General features: G+C 33.6%; 1 protein-coding gene across 3 annotated transcripts in view; it reads right to left on the bottom strand.

Moving 5' to 3' along the window:
• The window catches only part of Creb1 (cAMP responsive element binding protein 1), a 63,167-nt gene that overhangs the window by 9,657 nt on the left and 30,929 nt on the right, over positions 1-22,581 (bottom strand). For all 3 annotated transcript variants that reach the window (XR_007107614.1, XM_047543179.1, XM_047543180.1), the window contains 4 exons: positions 22,215-22,315; positions 19,889-20,031; positions 15,538-15,720; positions 13,465-13,615 (listed from right to left, as the gene is read on the bottom strand). Coding sequence is in view for 2 of the 3 variants with exons in the window: in XM_047543179.1 (XP_047399135.1) it covers positions 13,465-13,615; positions 15,538-15,720; positions 19,889-20,031; positions 22,215-22,315 (578 nt within the window). In the remaining variant the exon portion in view is untranslated. The remainder of the gene's footprint in view (positions 1-13,464; positions 13,616-15,537; positions 15,721-19,888; positions 20,032-22,214; positions 22,316-22,581) is intronic.

Here is a 22,581-nt window from a genome sequence, read left to right as displayed (position 1 = left end):
ATACAATATTATGGTATACTAGCAAGAGTTCTAAACTGGGGATCAGAAATACTGGGTTCAGATCCTGACCTTTACACTAACTAGTTGAGTAGTTTCTAGTGGGTCCTTCCCCATTCAAGAACTGCAACCTCATCTGTTTAAAAATAAAGAAAAAATAAAACTCATCTTAAATTAGGGTATACGATAGCTTTGTATTACGGCATATGCAAAGAATAAATATGGTGTATCATTTTAAAGCATTAACTGATGAGGTGGTAGGCATTTTAATATTAAAATAAATACTATATGTTAAAGTAGAATACAACATTCAAATGAAAAATAGAATTTTAAAAGAATCTCTTGCTTAAAGATTGCCTCTTAAAGCTTCTTGAAACTTTCTAACAAGATATTTTTAAGAACAAAAGAATGAAAGAACCCACCCAAGGGATTGGTCTGGGGACTCAGTGTGTACATTAACGTGACCTCTGATGTCTCTTTTTATAAGATTTTGTGATTCTAAGAATTCATGTAAACAGATGACCTGTAAATTCTCAAACTGGTTTATAGACATGCTTTAGAAAAAAGTTCTTTGCCTCTATGATATTCTTATTTTGTTTTACTTATTCTTCTTTGAGCATCTTCAGTTCTTCCTTACTATGTGTTTTTTCTTGTTTGCCTTTAAATTTGTACAGATCTTTATAGTCTTCGCCCACATGAATTATATTAATTTAAAAATGGGTACACTGGTTCAGGCTTCTACCCTAAGATGTAGAGAAGCACAAAGAATGTTACTCCTACCCTTACGATGGAAAAAAGACTAACCAAATTTATGAGTGTTTTCAAATCTATCAGAGACCTAAGGCTACATAGCAAAGTGATCTAAAATTTAAGGAGACAATGCCTCAGGAAGGGAGGAGACAAAAACATACTCACCTTGGATAGAAGCAACTGGACAACGGTAAAAATAATTTTTTTACCATTTCTCCTAAAATAGGCAAAAATCTGATAAAGTCCAGAGTGAGGGTAAGCTGGTGGATCAGTGTTTAACCTTTGAAAACTACTGTAATTAGGAAGTCTGAGTGCTCTCAAAGGCTTTTTTCCCTGAACATGCTATCAGTCACACATAGAAAAGACTGCAAAGAGTCCTTTGAGGATTCACTGTGGCACAGACCTTGGAACATTAGAGTGGGAGGGACAAGAAACTCTATGGGGAGTTTATCTTCATTTTGGAACAAAAAGTTAAACCACTGAACACCAGTGGCCTTAGATCACTGGTGAGTACTCACTACAGCCTGGGGAATGTCTGAGGCCCTGTTAAAGGAGGGGCAAGAGAAGACCCTACCCCATGAGATCAACAGAAATACAAGCATGCCTAAAACCTAGTCTTAATTAGAACAACAATTTCAAATAACAACAGAAAGCTAATGGGAAAGGGAGAAGAAAGAAATGAGCTTGCAGACAGACCCAAGGTAAGGTACAGCACAAAAGGAAGATAGGAAATTTAGAATCAAACAGATAATTGTTCTGGAAACTACTCCCCACCTTAGAAACATGCTAGTTCTCCAGGTATTTTAAGCCTGTGGTACAAGGACAATAACCCTAATGACTCACAAAACAGCCCAACTCCTCCTCCAGATTGCAGTAAATTCCCTCCTTTCTCATAGGAAGTGCCCACTGCCAGACACAAAAACTGTTCCATGCAACATCTCTGGTCATACCAATACAACGCAAGAGAACTGTCAAGAATAAAAAAGGACAATATGTAATGATAAAGGGATCAATCCTCTAAGACAATAATTCTAAATGTGTATGCTCTTAACAGAGCTTTAACAAACACAGGAGGCAAAAGCTGATGGAACTAAAAAAAGAAATGAACAAATTTATGAATATAGTTGAAAACTTTATCTTCTACCTATTTTATCTTCGCTGAGTGAAGACAAGTTGATATTATTAACCGACTACATCTATTTGACATTTGTATGACACTTGCTATTTAAGAGACTAGAAATAATACAAAATATGTTTTGAAGTCCTTGATTATTTGAAAAATTAAATATTAAACATTTCTAAGTGACTTCAAAAAAGAAGTCTCAAAAGTAAGAAAATGTATTTAACCAAATGCAAATAAAAACACAACAAATAAAAATTTGTGGGATGCAGATAAATTAATGTTTGGATGGATATTATAGCCTCAAATACTCATGTTAGAAGAGAATGTCTTACATCATTCACTTATGTCAGGGGATGCCAAATTGTATCTTGCTACTTGTTTTAGTAAATAGGAGTTTTATTAGAATGTAACCATACTCTTCTGTTTATATATTATCCACGGCTATGTTCCTGTTAAAATAGCAGAGCTGAGTTTTGAAAGGGACCATTTGGCCTGTAGGGCTTTAAATATTTACTATCTAGCCATTTATAAAAGTTTGCCAACTCATGACTTAACTTCCACCTTAAATTAGAAAAAAAAGAAATTAAAACCAAAGAAGGCAAATAAAGAAAATAAAGATCGGAGTACAAATCAATGAAGTTAATTATAAAAAGAAATTGAAAAACTGGTTGCTTAAAGAACTCAAATTATAAATATTAGGAATGAAAGAAAGGGCATTCTTACTGACCTTACATACATTTAAACAGTAAGTAAATACTACAAATAACTCTACATTCATGAATTTGACAACTTAGGAGAAATGGGCCAATTTTTCAAAAACACAAACTTTTAAACTCACTAAAGAAATAGTCTGAATTGCCCCATATCTACAAAATAAACTCCACTTGTACTTTATTTGGAGGTATTGGAGACTGAACACAGAGGTGCTCTACCACAGAGCTACATGCCCAGCCCTTTCTAATTTTTTATTTTGAGATAGGGTCTCACTAAATTGCCCAGCCTGGCCTTGAACTTGTGATCCTCCTGCCTCAAGCCTCCTGAGTCACTGGAATTACAGACATGCACCACCACGTCTAGCTATATTTGTAGTTAAAAACCAAACAAACAAATAGGTAGAACTGCCCTCCCCCGCCCCCTTGCAAAAAAACAAAACAAAACAAAACAAAAAAACACACAAAAATACCACCTCCAGGCCTAGTTAGTTTCAATGACAAACCCTGCCAAACATTTAAGCAATAAATAATGCCAAGACTATACAACCTCTTACAGGAAAGAAATGGCAAACCTTCCAACTCTTTTTTTTTTTGCGTGTGGGAACCCAGGGCACTAAACCACTGAGTCACATCCCCATCCCTTTTTATTTTGAGTTGCTGAGGTTACAGGAGTGTGCCACAGTGCTTGGCTACAACTCATTTTGTGAGGTAAGCATTACCCTAATAAATAAATTTATGAAAATATATCATGACCAAGTGGGAGTACATTCCAAGTAATGCATGCTAAGAAAAACTATATGAGCATTTCAATAGATGCAAAAACAGCATTGACCATGTTCAATGATTTATGATAAAAACTTCCGGAAAAATAGGAATGAGCTTTCTTAACCTTATAAAGAGCATTCATTAAGAACCTATAGTTATTGGTTTTTTTATGGTTCCCCCAAAATGTCTATGTCCTAATTTCTGAAATCTTGAGTCTTATCTGATGAAGCTAAGGGGAATTAAGGTTGGGTTACTTAAGTGGGTCCATTGTAATCCCAAAGGTTTTTAACAGTGGAAGAGGGAGGCAGAAGATGTGACTATTAGAAAGAAGACAGAGAGGGAGGCGGCCAACAGCCACAGAATGCTGGGTAGCATCTATAAGCTGGAAAGGGCAACAAAGCAGATTCTCTTCTAGAATCTCTAGGAAGGAATGTAGCCCTGCTAACACCCTGATTTTAGCCTAGTGAGATCCATGGTGGCCTTTGATCTTACCGAACTGCAAGATAACAAATTTGTGGTGTTTAAGCCATTAAATTTGGGGTAATCGTGTGAAAAGGTAGAACAAGGCAAAGAAGTTCTCTCTCTTTTTTTTTTTTTTGGTACCAGGGATTGAACTCAGGGGCACTCTACCACTGAGCCACATTCCCCAGTCCTATTTTGTATTTTATTTAGAGACAGGGTCTCACTGAGTTGCTTATTAGCACCTTGCTGTTGCTGAGGCTGGCTTTGAACTTGCCATCCTCCTGCCTTAGCCTAGCATCCCAAGCTGCTAGGATTACAGGTGTGTGCCACCACACCCAGCTAGGAAATCCTCTTTTATCACCCCTCAACATCATACTGAGATAAATCCTTAACCTTGAAATAAGGAAATAAAAGGCATGCATACAGACAAGAAGGAAAGAATTAGAACTTAGTTTATAGATAACATGTAGAAAATCCCAATCACAAAAACCCAAACAAAAAAACCTTTCAAAGCATTGACCCCCACTCCGCCCCACAAAAAAACCCTAGAACTAATTAAATTTAGAAAGGTCATAGGGTAAATTAAAGGTCAATATATTTATTTGATCCTCCTTTTGGGCATAATTCCTAAAATTCTTGGAATCTCCATGGGATGGCGTTTTGTTTGCTAATGAGTTGACAGATGGCTTGGCAATCCCTACACAGATTCAGGATGAAGACCAGAAAGACCAAGGTAAGATTAGAAGGTTGAACTTTTAGTCCTATTCCTGAACCTCAGGGTGAGACAGGGATTTAGGATAAAGATAGCAATAGACTGAGTTTTAAACCGGTATGACACTGTAGATATACCCTCGTTCCACCTCCAGTCCTGTTCCTGACTATAGTCCTATAAATATTGAATCCCAGTCCAAGGCGGGGCTTCTCATTTGAGATAGCCTGGATTCTCCCTTGAATATGTATTTATTTTCTAAATATACCTCTTGTCTATCTCAAGTTTAAATTCTTTTCCATCATGTATGCCAAGAACCCTGCTTATCCTGAGTTGAATTCTCCCCTCTGCCCTGGGAATTCCTGGAACCCTTGTCCAGAAACATCTCATCTCCCATGACAAAGAGGTAGAAGGGCTAAAGGTTGAGTTGATCACCAATGGCCAATGATTTAATCAATCATGTCTATATAATGAAACTTCCATCAAAACACAAAAGACTGGTTGAGAAATTTCTGGACAATTTAACACAGGGAGGCTACCATAAGGATGAAAAAGAACATATCTGTGTGCCTGTACAGTGTTATGCCCCAACTCCAGGAGAATCTGGGACCTTTCCAGACCTCGCCTTACGTATCTCTTCATCTGGCTGTTTACTTGTATCCTGTAAAATATCCTTTGTGACACTCAGTAAACAAACTTGTTTCCCTTTGTTCTACGAACTATTCTAGCAAATTAATTCAAACCAAGAGGAGGGTCATAGGAACTCTGATTAATAGCAGGTTAGTTGAGATCACAGAAAAAATAACCTAGAGCTTGCAATGAGTGTGTGAAGTAAGGTAAAGGGATGGTCTGGTGGGATCAAGCCAATCTGTAGGATCAGAAGTTATCTCCCTCAGAATAATTTCTGAATTAGAGGATACCCAGCTGGTATCCCCTGTAGAGCTGATTGATTGCTTGGTGTCGTGGGGAAAAACTCCCCATACTTTGATTACAATAGTCGTCTTTTTAAAAAAAACATTTTATGTAGTGCTAAGGACTGAACCCAGTGCCTTCCATGTACTAGGCTATGCCACTGAGCTACAGCCCCAGCCTCTCAATAGTCTTCTGTTTATATGTTCAGTGAGACTACAGAAACTGGGTTTGGCCAGGTTTGGTGGTAATCAAATCAGCCCTGTAATCAATCAGCCCTGTAATCCCAGCGCCTTGTAGGTTCAGGCCCTAAGAAACCCAGTGAGACCCTGTCTCTAAATAAAATATGAAAAAGGGCTGGGGAATGTGGCTCAGTCGTTGAGTGCCCCTGGGTTCATTCCCCAGTACCAACACAAACAAAAAACAGAAACTGGGTTTGCTTTTTCCCCATATTCTCAGAAGTCAGTTTTATTTCTATTATACCAGCAGTGAACTGTTGAGTATTATTTCAAATAGTACCTGCCACAAAACAAGAGCAGAAACCTCAGAAGTACTTAAGGTGTAAATCTAACAAAATATGCGCAGAAACTGTATGCTGGAAAGCAAGTGAAAAGTTATTGTATTCATAGTGTGGAAGACTTAGTATTGTTAAGAATCGGTTCTCTTGAATTTGATGTATAGACTCAAGACAATCAAGCTTTCCATAGACACTAACAAGCTGATTTTAAATTTATCTGAAAATCCAAAACGATTCTATCCTAGAGGTTGGAGGATTCAGTAAAATGTGAGACTTCCTATGATGCTGTGGTTAGGTTAGGGTTAGATAGTGTGAAACTGGTGAAAAGTATAGACACACAGATCAGTGAGATGATGTTAACCCAGAAAAAGACCCACTCAGACAAATATAGTCCATTAATTTTTGAAAAAAGAGCAAAGGGAACTCAATAGAGAGTCTTTTTGAATGGTATCAGAACAAATGGATATCCATATATAAATAATGAATCTTGATACATCCCTCACATGTCACATAAGTTAACTCAAAGGGATCACAGACCTAAATGTAGAACAAAACTATAATGTTTTTAAAGGAAAACAGGAGAAAAATCTGTGTGATTGTGAGTTAGGCAAATAATTCTTACAGTAGCACAAGTGTACCTATAAAAGAACAAAATTAATGAACTAGATCTTATAAAAATGAAAACCTTTTGTTCTGCAAAAGACAGTGTTAAGAAATGAAAAGCTACAGTCTGAAAATATTCACTATTAAAATATCCAACAAAGGACTTGTATCCAGAATAAAGATCTCTCAAAATAAAAAAATATTAACCCAGTAAAAAATGGAAAAGAACAAAGAAAATACACAAATAAACACATAAAAGATACTTAACATTATTAGTTACTAGGGAAATGCCAATTATAACCACAACAAGATACCATTTATATACCATACCTTATAGGACAAGAAAAAAAAGAAAAGGACCTAATAATATCAAGCTCTGGCTATGATATAAAATAGTTGGAACTCTCATATATTGCTGGTGGGAATACAAAATGGTACAGCCATTTTGGAAAACAACTGGGGAATTTATAATAAAAGTTAAATATATATCTACATTCTACCCTGTCAACTCCCTTCTAAATATTTACCCAAGTGAACTGAAAATTCAAATAAAAACCTTTATCTAAATATATATAGTAACTTTATTCCTCCAAAATTGGAAATAATCAAGATAAACTTCAAGGTAAAAGGATTAAAAAAAAAAAAAAAAAAAAAAAAAAAAAAAAAAAACCCAAACATAGTATATCTATATAATGAAATGTTTAGTGATAACACCAACTACTGATTCCTATAATAATATTAATGACTCTTAAATGCATTAAGTGGATATAAAAAGCTATATGTTGTCATTCTGTTTATATGAAATTCTGGGAAAGGAAAAACTATAAGGATATAAACAGTTCAGGGGTTTTCAGGGACTCAGGGAAGGGGTAGAGGTTGATTACAAAGGGGTATTACAAGGGAGTATTTTTAGGGTAGTATTACTATTCTGTATGGCATTATGGCGGTAGATACATAACACCACACATCTGTCAAAAGTCATAAAACTATAAAAAGAAGGAATTTGCTATATGCAAATTTAAGAAAAACAGGATGTTGGGGAATCCTAGACTGAGTAAAGATGGTGACAAACCTAATCTAATTACAAATGTATGACATAATTTCACTAAGCAGGGTGGAGAAATGTAGTTCTAAGTACCTTTGGAAAACAGCACTTTCACACAATACTACAAGGCTGAAAACAAAAAATGTATATAAAACACTGCACTGTAATGAAGTAAATTTGTTTCTCACAGGGGTACTCACTTATCAACTCTGAACCTGCTACACATGTACACAAAGTTAAACAAATATGTAAGCCAAGTTTCTGTCGGAAAAAGAAGTTACAAATAAGCCTCAAGGGGGAGGCTAAAACGAACCCTGTGGTTATATGGATTAGTCAGTGATGTTACTATGAATTTATTCACTTTCATATACAAGTAGAGATATAGAAATAAGGATGTGTATGTACACGTATTTCCTAGTTCTATGTTGTGAGGCCCTACAAGTGTGTACGTGGTAGTGAATAGCATAATCTAGTGCCCAGTTCTGGGTTTCTAAATAGTATTTTCCAAATAAAAAGGAACAAAGGCACACTGAAAAAATGGCTGATTCCAAGGCTAAGAAACAGAAAATGAGATGAGTAACTGAGTCTAGATAATCTGGTAGCGCCAGAGAGGAAGGTGCTTAAAAGCAGGGGTGGAGGGCATGTTCAAAGGACACAGAAAAGCTGTAAGAGAGCTAGCTCCCAATGACTAAAGTTGGAACAATCTGAACAATATAACAATGACAGTAATAAATTATAAACCCCTCTCAATTACTGTGAGTCTATATTGATGTAAATAAATGGGAAGAAGGGACAATTGTTCTTACAGAAAAAAATCAGTTAATAAAAGTAGAAAGGTATGAGAAAAAGAAAATTCCCATTAGAATAGCATAGTAATAATTACTGTGGGTATGATTCACTGGTGAATATAGGTCGAAAATTATGGATTTTAGATATTCTAACTAAAGATGCTTAACTGGCTAAGTCTATATAAATATTAACAAAATGAGAAAAACTCTGAAATCTCACACTTCTAGTTCTATGCATTTTGGATAAGGGACACTTGATTTATATTAAAATCAGTGGGTAAAACTTACAGGGAGATACTTGCATAGCTTCCAAACATTTTCTCTAAAAAACAACTACTGTGGTGGTTGTAACATGTGACCACAAATTCTTTGATACTCCTCCCCCCTTAAGTGTGGGCTGCACTTAGTGAAATCATTTCTAAGGAATGCAGTATATAGAGAGAAAAATGATAATTCTACAGTGGAGATACCATGGATAGTATTTTAACCAACTGATCAATGTTAATATCACCAGTAATAAGTCTTGCTGGTATGTGTTTCCTGATATGTTGTGATGAGAAGGGCACAGTAAACCACCCCAGGATACTAAAAGAAGTCAGATCCCTACTCTTCAAAAGTGTCAAATATAGAAGGCTATGAATAATAAGCAAATAAAAACTTTAACAGATTGGAGGAGACTAGGAAATGTGACAAACAAATGCAATGTGGTACCTGGATTGAATTCTGCAAAAGAAAAGAAATGTAAGTATAAAAAATGGAAAAATCTAAATAAAATGTATAATTCAGTTAATAGCTTTATACCAAGTAATTTCTTAGTTTTGATAACTGTATTCTGCTTATGTAATATACTAGAATTAGAGGAAGTTGAATAAAAGGTATTGGAAACTTACCTTTACAACTTATAAGTCTAAAGCTATTTGAAAATAAAAAGGTGTATGTAGGGCTGGGGTTGTAGTTCAGTGGTAGAGTGCCTGCCTGTGAGGCACCAGGTCCAATCCTCAATACCACATAAAAATAAACAAAAGTATTGTGTCCATCTACAACTAAAAAATAACTTATAAAAATGTATATATATATTTCTTTGTATTGGGGAAAAATATACTCTAATATTTTGGATGGTCCAAATAGATGTGATATTTTTAGCTTATGCTTTCTAATTTACTTATAATGAGCATATTTTACCTGTGTAATAATACATTTTTAAAAACAAAAACACATACACTCTTGAGTAACCTGCTTTTGTCCACTAAGAATATCTTCCTTGGAAAAAAAATACATCTATTTTCTTTTTTAATGAACAGCTGTACGTAGTTGAATGAAAATACCTTAATTCATATTAAATATACTTTGTTTGGAATTTTAAATACTTTTTACCCTATTGTTTGTGAATCTGCCTTCATATCTTCATCAGTCTTCTGAAACTGTTAAAATATTTCCAGTTTGTTTGCTTTGTAAATTTATATAGATCTGTTTAACCTTTCCTTATTTTTGTCCTTGCAAGTCTGCTATTAAAACCCCCTCTGCATGCTAATAGAACATATAAACAAGGGTGGTAAATTATATTACTTTTGCAATCATCCCCTCCTTCCTTCCTATGGATAGAGCTATCATCCAGTCTGCTGACTTTGGGTTTGTCCTTGTCGGTGCTGTGTCCAATGGAACATGAGTAGACATGATGTTCACCACAGTCAAGCAAATGCTTTAAAAAGCATTGCCCTTTTCCTGTTGTCACAAGAAAGGCATGTCTCAGAGGTGCTGCTTCTCCTTGGGCTGGGATCCATGAACCAGACAGCATGTGAAGAAGAGCCATGGGCAAGTGACTTGTACCTACCAAAATGTGACTTATAACTGAGGAAGAAATGTTTGTTCTAAGACAGTGAGATTTTGTGATTGTTACTGTAGTAACACAAGTAAATATAACAACCATCTATATTTTCTCTTTCAGAATAATTATCACTTATTTTCATTTTGGAATAAATGGCTATTGGAGACTATAGAATTTTAGAGTTCAAACTTTCCTGTCTAAGTTTAATTTAATACAGGTTATGTTTGATGCATATAAAAGACATTCACACTCTGGTGAATATGTCAAGAGGAGTGCTTCTCTAAAAGTACTCATTATAACAGGAAATTTATGGGGATTTTGGGGTCATGATTCAAAGGCACTACTATAGTGTGAATTTCTTCTGAATCTTTTATTTTTACCTTAAAAATAATTTTTACTTGTCTCTAATCTTTGAGCAAAATGAACACCCAAGAAAAGCATTCCATAATTCACTTCCTGTGTTGCATATCCACATTCCACTGCCATGGGCTCTAGTAAGAGCGCCACAGCAGTAGCAGGTTAACAGGCTTTGGCAGCAGACACAGGATCAAATCTCAATTCTATCAGTTTCTTAAAAGGTGTGAGTTTTGACAACATATTTAACTTCTCTCTGGTTATTTGTGGGAATAAAATTCTACTTCATTGTAGGAAAAATTAATCCTGTATATATAAGAACCTAGAAGTGCCCATACATAGTGGAACTTAATAAACAGTACCTCAGAGGAAAGGTCAAAGTCAGAATATATAGAATTATTAGATACTTGCATATAGGCAGATCTGAAATACATGAATATGGATTAAAGTTCCAAGAGAAAATTTGAAAAGTAGTCAGAAAACCAGGTGGTGAATAAGCCAAAGAAGTATGCAGGAGTAATGAGCAGTCAGAAATGGTACACACTCCATAGAGGTGAAGTTAAAAAGAGAATACTAGACCTGCCAAGTGTGTGTTTTGGGTGTGGATTTGTACCTTTTTATACCATCATACATGGTATGATGGTCACAGAAGCCATATTTGATTGAAAGCTGAAAAAGCAGAAGCAGCAGTAATCTGATAATGAAGGAAAAAAGGAACTAACTAAATCCAAACAAAAGTATTTTTTTAGAGTACATGGTTAATCAGGTGGTTTCCCTGTAGATCTCATTTAAACAAAGATTGTTAAGAACTGTAGCTCTTTCCCTAACTCAGAATGTGTTGTAGAGGGGGATGGGGGCTCACAGAGGGGGTTATAAATCTGAAGGAAAAATTATTAAAGAATAAAGGAGGGCTGGGGAGACAGCTCAGCTGGTAGAGTGCTCGCCTCACAAGCACAAGGCCCTGAATTCGATCCCCAGTACCGGGAAAAAAAAAAAAAAAAAAAAAGAATAAAGGAAATTTAATTTGCCAAAGGAGCAAGTTTTCACAAATGGGCAGTGGTCTGGGTTAGTCTCTATACAACAGAGCAGATAAGAAGCAATAGTGAGGCCATCTTACACACTACAAAAAAAAAAAAAAACCAACTTTTTTCCTGTTTTGTTCCTTCGAAAGGATACTAGAGTTTATTCAACTGTTGGAAAGGATTAAGAGTAAGTCCAAATCATGCACTGCAATTATACTGCCTCTGCAGTTTTTTCTATATAGGGGGAAACACCTTTTGTCCCAGAACCAAATTACATAGACATAATCTGAAGTTCTGCTGTTTTTAATAATCAGAAGGACTTATTTTTCTGATTGCTCTGCTATGTGTACTTTGAACTGTTTTTAGTAAGCACTGTTTTTTAAATTTTATAACTAAGCTTTTGCTTGAGACTTCTTAAACATTTGACTTATTTCTAACTTTAAAAAGGGTTAAGCATTTCCTTTTATATACTTTAAAACTGAAAATATTTAAATGCAAAATTTAATTTATATTTTAAAATACACTAGAATAAGAATGTAGCTTTTATACTTTTGTTTAGAATTATAATTAAAATACTTAAAAAGAAAATCATTGATTGATGAAGAATATATAAAATAAAAGTCACTCTGCTTCTTTGCAACTTTTCCCCTAATCCCAAAATGGTTTTGCCATTGCTAATAGCTTAGATAATAATTTATTAACACAGTGACAGCTAAAAATATTTTAGAAACAAAGAGACTGATCTGCTGAAATATGAAATTGCTCAAGAAAGAAACATTTATGTTTCAGAGCACTGTGGTTACAAAGTACTTTCAGGGAAATAATCTTATTGACCCCTTAGATCACCATTTGGGTAGATGGTGGAATCTTGTTTTACAAAGGAGAAAACTGAGGTTCAGAAGATTAATAGGTTCTCTGAAAGTCACAGCTCAAGGGTGGAGCCAGACACAGTTATATCTTCCAAATTCAATCTGTTTCTTTGACTTTATCATAGAATTAAGAACCCTGGGGTAAAAAAGTAAAATATTTTCACCAATTTAAAACTTTTTATATCTTCGTACATCTTTATTTTGATTTTTTTCTGTTTGTCTTAGTCCTTTCATATTAAAATCTTAAACTATACCTGGCATGTGGGAACAAGCCTATAATCTCAGCAACCAGGGAATCTAGGTAGGAGAATCACAAGATTGAGGCCAGTCAGGGTAACTTAGACCCTGTCTCAAACAAAAGAGAGGCTGAGGATATTGCTTAGAGGCAGAATACCCCATCCCCAATACCCAAAAAAAAAAAGAAAAAAAGTACTTACTTACTTTTATTTTGATGGCAAAACCATTTATAGCAATGAAGTTAATTTCTAAGAATGGCTTTGTCTGTATTTCAAAGATTTTGATAAGTAGTATTTTCCTCGTTCAAGACTACCTATTTTAGAGTTTTTGTCAATAACATGGTATTAAGTTACTATTTTGAGTAAAGAAAATATTGGTCATTGATACATTTACTTTATTACACAAAATTTAATAAAATTTAACATTTAATGTTAATACACATGTAATACTCTTGAACATGAACAATACTACTCATGAAAAAATTTTTAAATAATCTAGCTAGTTGGTTGGAGCAAAGTATGAACACAGTAAAGCTGCACATTAAATCTCCTGTGAGGAAACTGCATGAAAACTGCTTTATGATTTAGCCTAACCCACAATCCCATTAGTCATTTCACATGAATTTATTAAATAAAGTTTTAGTGAGATCCATCAATTCTATGGGGAGTAGGAGTGGAATTCAAGGCAAAGATCCTGGTATCAGATGTCAAACACATTTGGCAGAATCTGTGGACATACTTAAGTCATAACAATCTAAGTAAATGGATTACACATACCTGTTCTTCATTAGACGAACCTCTCTCTTTCGTGCTGCTTCTTCAGCAGGCTGTGTAGGAAGTGCTGGGGAGGATGCCATAACAACTCCAGGGGCAATGGTGCTAGTGGGTGCTGTGCGAATCTGATACGTTTGTACATCTCCTGAGGCAGCTGAAAAGAATGGTGAACAAGGTGTAAGACACAGAAACAACATGACTTGATTCAACTGTGTGTGTCAATCATCAGTCTAAACATACTTTTTGAATTAGAAAAGAAACAATAAGGAACAGATGATTCTGGCTAAAATGTTGAAAAAAATCAGCACTTTTTTGGGTCATTACTGAGAAATAAACCCCAATTTAATGTATTTATTCGTATAGACACTCAAGTGAAAGATGTCTTAACCTATGTCTGCTGGGTCTTATATATATCTTTCATTGGAATGTAGTTCTATTCTGTTGTTAACATGCTTACCAACCTTAAGTCTAAAAGGGAAGTAGGGCACAGCTTGGATGATCTTCCTAGATAGAGTATAGTCCTCAATGTCTTCCTTTGATATTGGTAAATTCATATTAAAAAATTTCAAGTAGACTCTTGCCACGACATAAAAACGACCATGATTTTTCATAAAATAGCAAAATGGAAGAGAAAATAAAGCATTATGGTCAACTACTGTAAATTTCTAATTCAAACAAAACTGAAAGTATGAAAATGTGTACCAATTGATGCCAATTATATTATTTGTAAACATTGTTTAATATAAATGATATTGGCTAGATAAATTCTAAATTTTAATTTCCTAACTAAACAATCCACCATTTGTGAAAAGAAACAATCACTGTTTGTCAAATTGCTTCTAAAATCAGCTTAATAATATGCTCGCCTAATAAGGAACCTAACATTTGAAAGAATTTGACGATTTTTATATAAAATTATTCATATTAGATATCAATATCAATTAAAATGTGTAGTTTGAGTGGAAAAGATTTATATACTAAACATGTTACCATCTTCAAACTGACGTTCAGAATTCAAATTCACTGACATCCTGCTTTACATTTTTTGAGTACCTGCATGTAAAGTGAAAAGGTGTTTTATTCCCATTAATAAGCAAAATATTATCTTTTTCAAATATTATTTGTTTAATAACAGAATATATTCTGTAATTACAGTAGGGCCCTTCAAATAAATTATGATTCTCTAGTCAGTGTTTTAGGATTATCCAAAAATAATTATCCATGGCGTAGGGATAGAACTGTCATTACCTAACATAGGCAAAATGCATCATTATTAATGAAAATATTTTTAGAAACATTATAATTTCCTCAATCTATAAATTTCCAATCTGGCATAAATTTATATTGATGAAATAGTCAAATGGATTCAATGAAAAACAGTCAACTCCTATCCATAGATTCCTGAAATAAATATAACAAAAAAATTAAAAAAACAAAGAAAAAAACAAAACAGAAAAAAAATCTATTTGATAATTCCTCAAGGATTTAACTACTACTTTTCTTTCCAAGACCAGTGGACTTACACAATGGTGTATGGTCTTTTGGAATGTAATGTTTTTATCCAAAATAAAAATTAATAAAATAATCTTAGAAAAGAAGACCTAAATTTCTTTTGAATAAAAACAAAACAAACAGAATTGTGGACCTCCGAAATTCTTACAGGATTTAGCACAACTTCATTCAATAAACAAAAAACAAACAAAAAGGCCCAGAATAGTTGGATCCTGCTCAGTCACAAAGCAGATCCATGCAGAATTACATCTAAGAATCCATCCTTCCTAACTTCTGATTTCACTGTCTTTTGTTCTAATCTACCCTATTTCTCCTGTTCCCAAATAGTAAAAGTGTTAAAGATAGATATTAAATTTTTAAATACTGAAAATAGTTGTTTTTATGCCATGACATTTTGGTCCAATTTTGGGATAATGGAAGAGTTCTGGAAAATATTATCTATATCAAAGAAAAATTAACTACATTTTAGTTGTGCTTTGTAATGTGATACTTACTTTTTCTGAGTTTATAAAATTTTAATCTTTCAGAGAATTTACCACACCTGTGAATTCTGAATTCCCTTACCTTGAACAACAACTTGGTTGCTGGGCACTAAGATCTGCTGTCCATCAGTGGTCTGTGCATACTGTAGAATGGTAGTACCCGGCTGAGTGGCGGCTGCATTGGTCATGGTTAATGTTTGCAGGCCCTGTACCCCATCGGTACCATTGTTAGCCAGCTGTATTGCTCCTCCCTGGGTAATGGCAACTAAAACCCAATGGATTTTATTGTTACAAGTTTAATTAATACCATGTAAGACCTTTAAGACACTAAATTCAATGTAGAATAATTTTTGTAAGGCATCATCTAGGAGAAATATCACAGCAAGTAATATCACCATGATACTTGGTACCCCCAAGTAACTTTCTACTCAGGAAAACCACACCCAATTTCTACCACAGAGATGCATTCTATAAACTGCATTATAATTTATAATACAATGCCAGTTAATAATTTTTTAGAAACAGGTAAGTGGGAAAATATCTAATTCCTTTGGGAATTATTTGTTTCCAAAGAGGTCCTGCCTATGATCCACACTCTGCTTTATTCTAGTATTAACCATATAATAATAATAATAATATATTAACAATATACTAATTGTTTAATATTTGTTGGGCAAACAGTAAATAAATTACTTGAGGGTAGAAAATGTGATTTTTCTTCTCTACACCTTTGTGCACTGAGCACAGTGGTGGGCATGTAACAGGCACCCAATAAATGGTTATTTTAAAATGTAAACAATAAAACAGCTCATCAGTACATTCCATTTAACTCTTCTAGCAATTCATAAAATGCATCAAAAGTCTATTCAATAATCCAGGTGGGGTGGCACACACCTGTAGTTCCAGCTACTTGGGATAAGGCAGAAGGATCACTTGAACTTAAGAGTTCAGGACCAGCATTAGGAACACCACAGAACCCATCCAAAAAAATAAAAATAAAAAAAGTCCACTCAATGAAACAACTGAAAAATCTATGGAACTCAGCACAAGAAATCTCTTGTAGAGCTTAAAATTAGAGCTCAAGATCATTATTTAGAAAAAAATAACTGGTGCAATGGTGCATGCCTGCAATCCCAACAACTCAGGTAGCTGAGAGGAGGATCAGATGTTCAAGGCCAGTCTCAGCAACTTAGTGAAGCTCTAAGCAATTTACTGAGACCCTGTTTCAAAATCAAAAATAAAAAGGGCTGGGAAAGTAGCTCAGTGGTTCAGCACCCATGGCTTCAATCCCTGATGTTTAAAAAAAAAAAAAAAAAAAAAAAATTTACCGTCATTTCTATGCTATATATCTCAGCATTTTCGTACAGGACCTTTGCTTGATTATTACTAATTAACCACACTTGCTTTTCATCTGACAAAAGGAAATTAATCAATGTTCATATTAATAGATATATGACTTTATAAAAAACTGAAATCACCTGTATGCTATGGTACATGGGAAAAGTTAATAAAAAGAGAAATTATTCTTTTATTTGGCAGACACAATCCTTTAGATACCAACATTAAGAAATTTGATTCCTAGACAAATCTCCCTGCTGAGGGTCAGGTTTTCTAGAAACAAGAGGAGCAAAAATCACAATATTACACATAAAACCACAAAAGGGTTTTAAATGAATTAAGAGAAAAATAAAAAATATGAGATCAACAGTTCTGACTTAAATATAGTACTGTCCATTAGAAGGGAATTAGTTTGGGAGAAATGGGGTTGTGGCTCAGTGGTAGAGCGTTTGCCTTGCATGCATGGGACACTGGGTTTAATCCTCAGCACCATATAAATAAATAAAATAAAGACATTGTGTCCATCAACAATTAAAAACAAAACAAAACAAATTTTTTTAAAAGGGAATTAGTTTGGAATCAATTGTCTGCAAGCTCTGGGAAACTATAATATCCTGAGTCATCAGTACATGGAAAAATGATTATTCACTGCTAAATGGGAAATAAAAAGAGTTAATAGTTATTTGGTTAGTTTAGCAAAATAATACTTGTGGACATTAAGACACTGAAATATATAATCCATCCACTTTAGTAAATCTCAGGCAAGGGGAAAAATGCAATGTATAAGAATTACTTTTAGATTAATTTTGCAAGATTACTTGAAAGAATCAGAAGGTTAACAAAATCAATCCACAATTTCACACAAGAGTTATATTTAACACATTATTTCTTTTTGGTTATATAGCCATGAATTAAATGTGGGAGGGAGGAATAAAAAAACTATACTTGAAAATATCTGTGCTGTAGTCCAAGTTCTATTACTAAATCATTATTTGATTCTGTTATCACTTCTGTAAAATAAAAACTTCTAGTTGTAGCCACAAAATATAATTGCTGTAAACATTAAATAAGGTCACGTATATGAAAGTACTTTGAAAACTGAAGTCTGGTCCTGTTGAACATATTTTTTTCTCTATAATAATGATTTATACATTTGATTACTCCTAAAGGATTTGAGAGTTTCAATAAAACAAAATTCATTAAAACAAAAATGAAAAGATAGAAGTAACTGTCTCTAGGTTTACATGATGATTCTACTAAAAAAAATCTAGACTTAAGGAAATACAATAAATATAAACTTAGTTAAGATTCTATACAACATGTTTATGTACAAGACAACATGTGTAGGTAAACATAGAAGGAAAAGAACAGAGGGATATTTCACTCGTACTACTGGGGAGGAATGAGAGAATTTTAAAGTTTTATTAATACTATAACCCTTTAGCACTTGAATTGTGACAACCACACATTCATTTTCTGAGCTAAGAATTATAAATGTTGTACATATATTAGTTATATTGTTCCTTAATGAAAAAAAATCAAGAACACAATGTTAAACTAGTTCTATCAAAACTGTGTGTGCCTATATAGAGAGGATAAGAAATAAAAATAAAGCTTTAAAAAAATCTCAAAAAATGAATCTCTTGAAATTAGTTATTTTTGGTGGGGTGTGCAGAATCAAACATTTAGGGGGATAGTGGAACTTCTCTAAACTTCACTTCCCTCTTTCAGATTCTGGTCTCTTTCCTAAAAAGCATACTTTCTAATTCAAGTGAGAACTAGAAAGTTCTGCATTTGTGACTGTTACGAATAAGAATATATCATATCCCAATATGCTAACGTAAGCAAAAATCAAGGTCGTGTATCCATGTTGTAAAGTCACATCTTGAATAACTATATTTACCTGGATACACAGCAATCTTAAACTAAAAATACACACACATGTGCACACACACACACACACACACTCACACAGAGCTATGGATAGGTACCTCTTTGCATCTGTCAACAAAAAACTTAAGAAAGAAAAAAAGAATAACTAAGCTTATTAAGCTTTAATAGTAAACCAGTAGCTTGGTCCCACCATCAAAAATTTTAGCTCTGGGGGAGCTAAAAAGTTTGTTGCTTGGGAAATCTGTTTTTAATATGGTTAGAATGCAAATTACTATTAGGCAAACTGACACTGGTTTAAAAATAAAGTTAGTAACCTAGGTATCATGCATGAAGCACACTGAAAGGCAAAGGTACAGAGTAAAAAAAAAGAGTACCATTCACATAAATGTGTTTGATCAAACCAAAGCAAAATTCAAAAGTACTTTATAATATCTAGGTGAAAGATAAGAAAACGTAAGAGATAAGAAGAGTGATCTAAGGGCCAGACAAAAGACATCGTGAAATGGAAACTTGAATAATTTTGTAAGACAAACTTTTGCTTCGTGTGAGCCAAAAAAACAAGTATTCAGTTAATTTTAGTAGTCCTTGTGTTTACATAATCTTAATTTGCTATACTACCTTTTACATGAAAAGGAGTAATAAGTGAAAGTGCTGGCAGACTACAACAAAGTCAACCCCACCCCCATCTGAAACATTATTAAATATGAAGATTTTTAAATGCAATTTTGGAAGGTAAGACAAAGTATTGAAAATAAGTGAATAAGAGCATTTTTGGCCTTAAACATAGTCAAAGTATGATTTATTTCCTTCATCTGAAAAAACTCATGCTCTTCTTGAACATCATATGAAGACTAAAATCTCTTTTCCCCCTGGTGCTGGGAATTGAATCCAGGACCCATGCATGCTACATAAATACTCTTATCACTGAGCTACACCCCCAGCCTGAGGACTAAAATCTCCAGAGGTTCATTCAGTTCTTCAAAAAACTTTGGACTATGCATCTGCATAAAACAAAGGAACATGTCAACAGCTCACATATGTCTGAGTCATCCTGACTAGAACTTAGAAGAAAATACTCCTATTACAGACCTCTGCATATTGAACAGTAGAGGAAATATAACAGACTTGATAATTACGATTTCTTTTAAAGAGAATAAAACAGTTTTTATTTTCTCTTTATAAAACAGAAATCTATTACTCACTATACTGTCCACTGCTAGTTTGGTAAATCGGAGTTGGCACTGTTACAGTGGTGATGGCAGGGGCCGAAGTCTCCTCTTCAGACTTCTCTTCTTCAATCCTTGGCACTCCTGGTGCATCAGAAGATAAGTCATTCAGAATTTTCCTAGAAAAATAGAGAACTATATTAACCAAAAGTATTTACTGTCTAAATACAAATAACAAAGATTAGAACATTGGTAGAAAGGTGGTCAGAAGTTTAACATTTAAGAATTTTAAGAATAACCTCCAAAAGAATCAATGATATCAAATACAAGAACTAGAAAACACAAAACAAATAAAAACCATATATATTTACAATACATTATTTGTATGTATGTGTGTATATAGAAAACTGTAATGTGAAGATATATGTCTTACTGTGGACTGAAAAGGTTACTATTCTAGACCTGCAAATTAATCTAGTTCTCTTTTGCATGACAATTCTAACGTCATTTTTAATTTTTAATCTTCTCTTTGCAATGTTTCAAATTATTGTGAAACCATTTTGGTCATCCTCCTTGGATATAGTTCACTTCCTCTTTAGGTATTTTCCAGATGTAATCTGAGCAGTGGGATTAATTCCCTTCTTTAATCTAGACACTAAATTTTTACTAATGTAGTCTTACAGTGTATTGGCTTCCCCCTGCCTCAACTATATTACATCAGTGATAAAGAGCATAAGTATCTTTTTCAATGATTTTTAATCTAAAATCTAATACCTGAATAACTGATTTTATTTTATTTTATACTCAAATTCAGAAGTGTTACAGTTATCACTAACATTTTACACTATTTGTTTCAGTTTATTTATTCTCCTATCCATGAGGGTAATCTGTTAATGTTCTGTAACTTAAAAACTCAATAAGCATAATTTGTTTTCCAGCTAAATTGCTACTAAAAATATCAAGCCAACTGAGAGCAAGTAGAATGACTTTCAAGTACTTCCTCTGGATATAAAATTTATCACTATAAAGATAGAAAGTTGTTCCAATAAAAATCTACCTTGTATTATCAATTAATTCCCATTTCCCAACCTTGCATATATATCATAAGAACTTTAGTGGATAGCTTCCTATAATCAAGACACAGGGGCTAGATTTCATAAACTTAAAATAATGGTACTTTAGTGTGGAAGTTCGTAAGGAAGATGTCATTATCTTTAATAACTCTTTCTCTACATATGTCTGGACTTAAAGCATCTTTTATTCGATCATTAAGGTGTTACTATTTAAATAGTCTTTACTACAATGTAGGCTATAAGCCAATTTAGAAAAATTAAGATATTTTTCAATATAAAGCTCATATCTTAATTAAACTAATATTTGCCTAGAATTTATAGAGAGAACCTATATGTATCCCTGGTTGGATCTGCTTCAGGATCAAAGGTGTTATATACTAACATGAGTTATACTTTGAAGTTAAAATTTAACACTAAATTTACAAAAATTTACAAGAAACTATTAACATAAAAGCATACAACATATACCTAGTATCATAAAAGTTAAGCCTTCAAAATCAACTTATTTATATTCATTTAGGATACTTAATTTAAATGTGGGGATAGAGAAAGGAGTTAGCTTAGTAGTTAAGTAAGTGGGAGCGGGGGGGGGGAGACAACCACTTCTTCAAAAAAATTGGGATATGCATAAATAGGAAATGTTAGACTAATAAAAAGGAAGATAATTGTAAGTCTGAAATTCATTAAACTCTAAAGGAAACTTAACAAGACTTGTGGAATTGACCTTTCTGGAGATGATTCTACATATGACAAATGGTTTTGGTCTATGTAGGAGGCAAGGCATGGACTAAAAAACATCTAGAGCTGAACACAAAAGGACAGTATGATGCCCTTGAAATTAGAGGATGTTAGCAAAGCATCACCCTAAAACAACTATTAAATTAATAGTTATCTGCTAAGTACCAAGTATAAAAATGACTAGTAACAAGTAGCCAAATAGATGAATAACACAACCTCAGAACTGACATGTAACCAGAAAAATCCTGTAAATTTATCAAATGTATTCCAAATTTTTTAACCGAAAAGTAGTACCCAGTAGTCTACAAAAACAGAAAAAAATAGTGTTTATCCAGGAATGTTCAGAGTTAAGAACAGTTCATCCTGGAAGATAAGCTTATTCTGTATGATAAACTTGAAATTATTTAGGAGGAGTAACTCAAGATGAAGGGAAATAATCTACAAAGTACTGGCTTGAGCAGTAAACCAGTCTTCTGGCATATCTCTATCTGCAACCATCTAAGGCTTCCTGTACATCTTTGATTCCAAGTTCTAACTATTGAATTTCATACCTGTAGGAAGGCCTCCTTGAAAGAATCTCCCTTCGTTTTTGGGAATCAGTTACACTATCCACTGACTCTTGTGAATCTTCACTTTCTGCAATAGTTGAAATCTGAAAATAAAGAAGAACTTGATCTTGATAATCAAATTTAGTTTCCATTTAATTATTTAATTTCATTAACTTTAAGAAAAAGTTGAATACAAAAGAATATATATATATATATATATATATATATATATATATATGTCTTATACACGCTTAGGTTTTTAATGGGAGACAACCACAACAACCATTCTCCCTTCCCCTTTACTTAACTTGTAGAATATTTAAGTTGAATTTAGAGAAACTAAAATATTTGTCCTGAAAACATTTATCCT

The sequence above is a fragment of the Sciurus carolinensis genome, chromosome 3 (genome assembly GCF_902686445.1).
Source record: "Sciurus carolinensis chromosome 3, mSciCar1.2, whole genome shotgun sequence".
Taxonomy (NCBI): domain Eukaryota; kingdom Metazoa; phylum Chordata; class Mammalia; order Rodentia; family Sciuridae; genus Sciurus; species Sciurus carolinensis.
The sequence above is the reverse complement of the archived record's forward strand: the minus strand, read 5'-3'. Positions and strand labels throughout refer to the sequence as shown.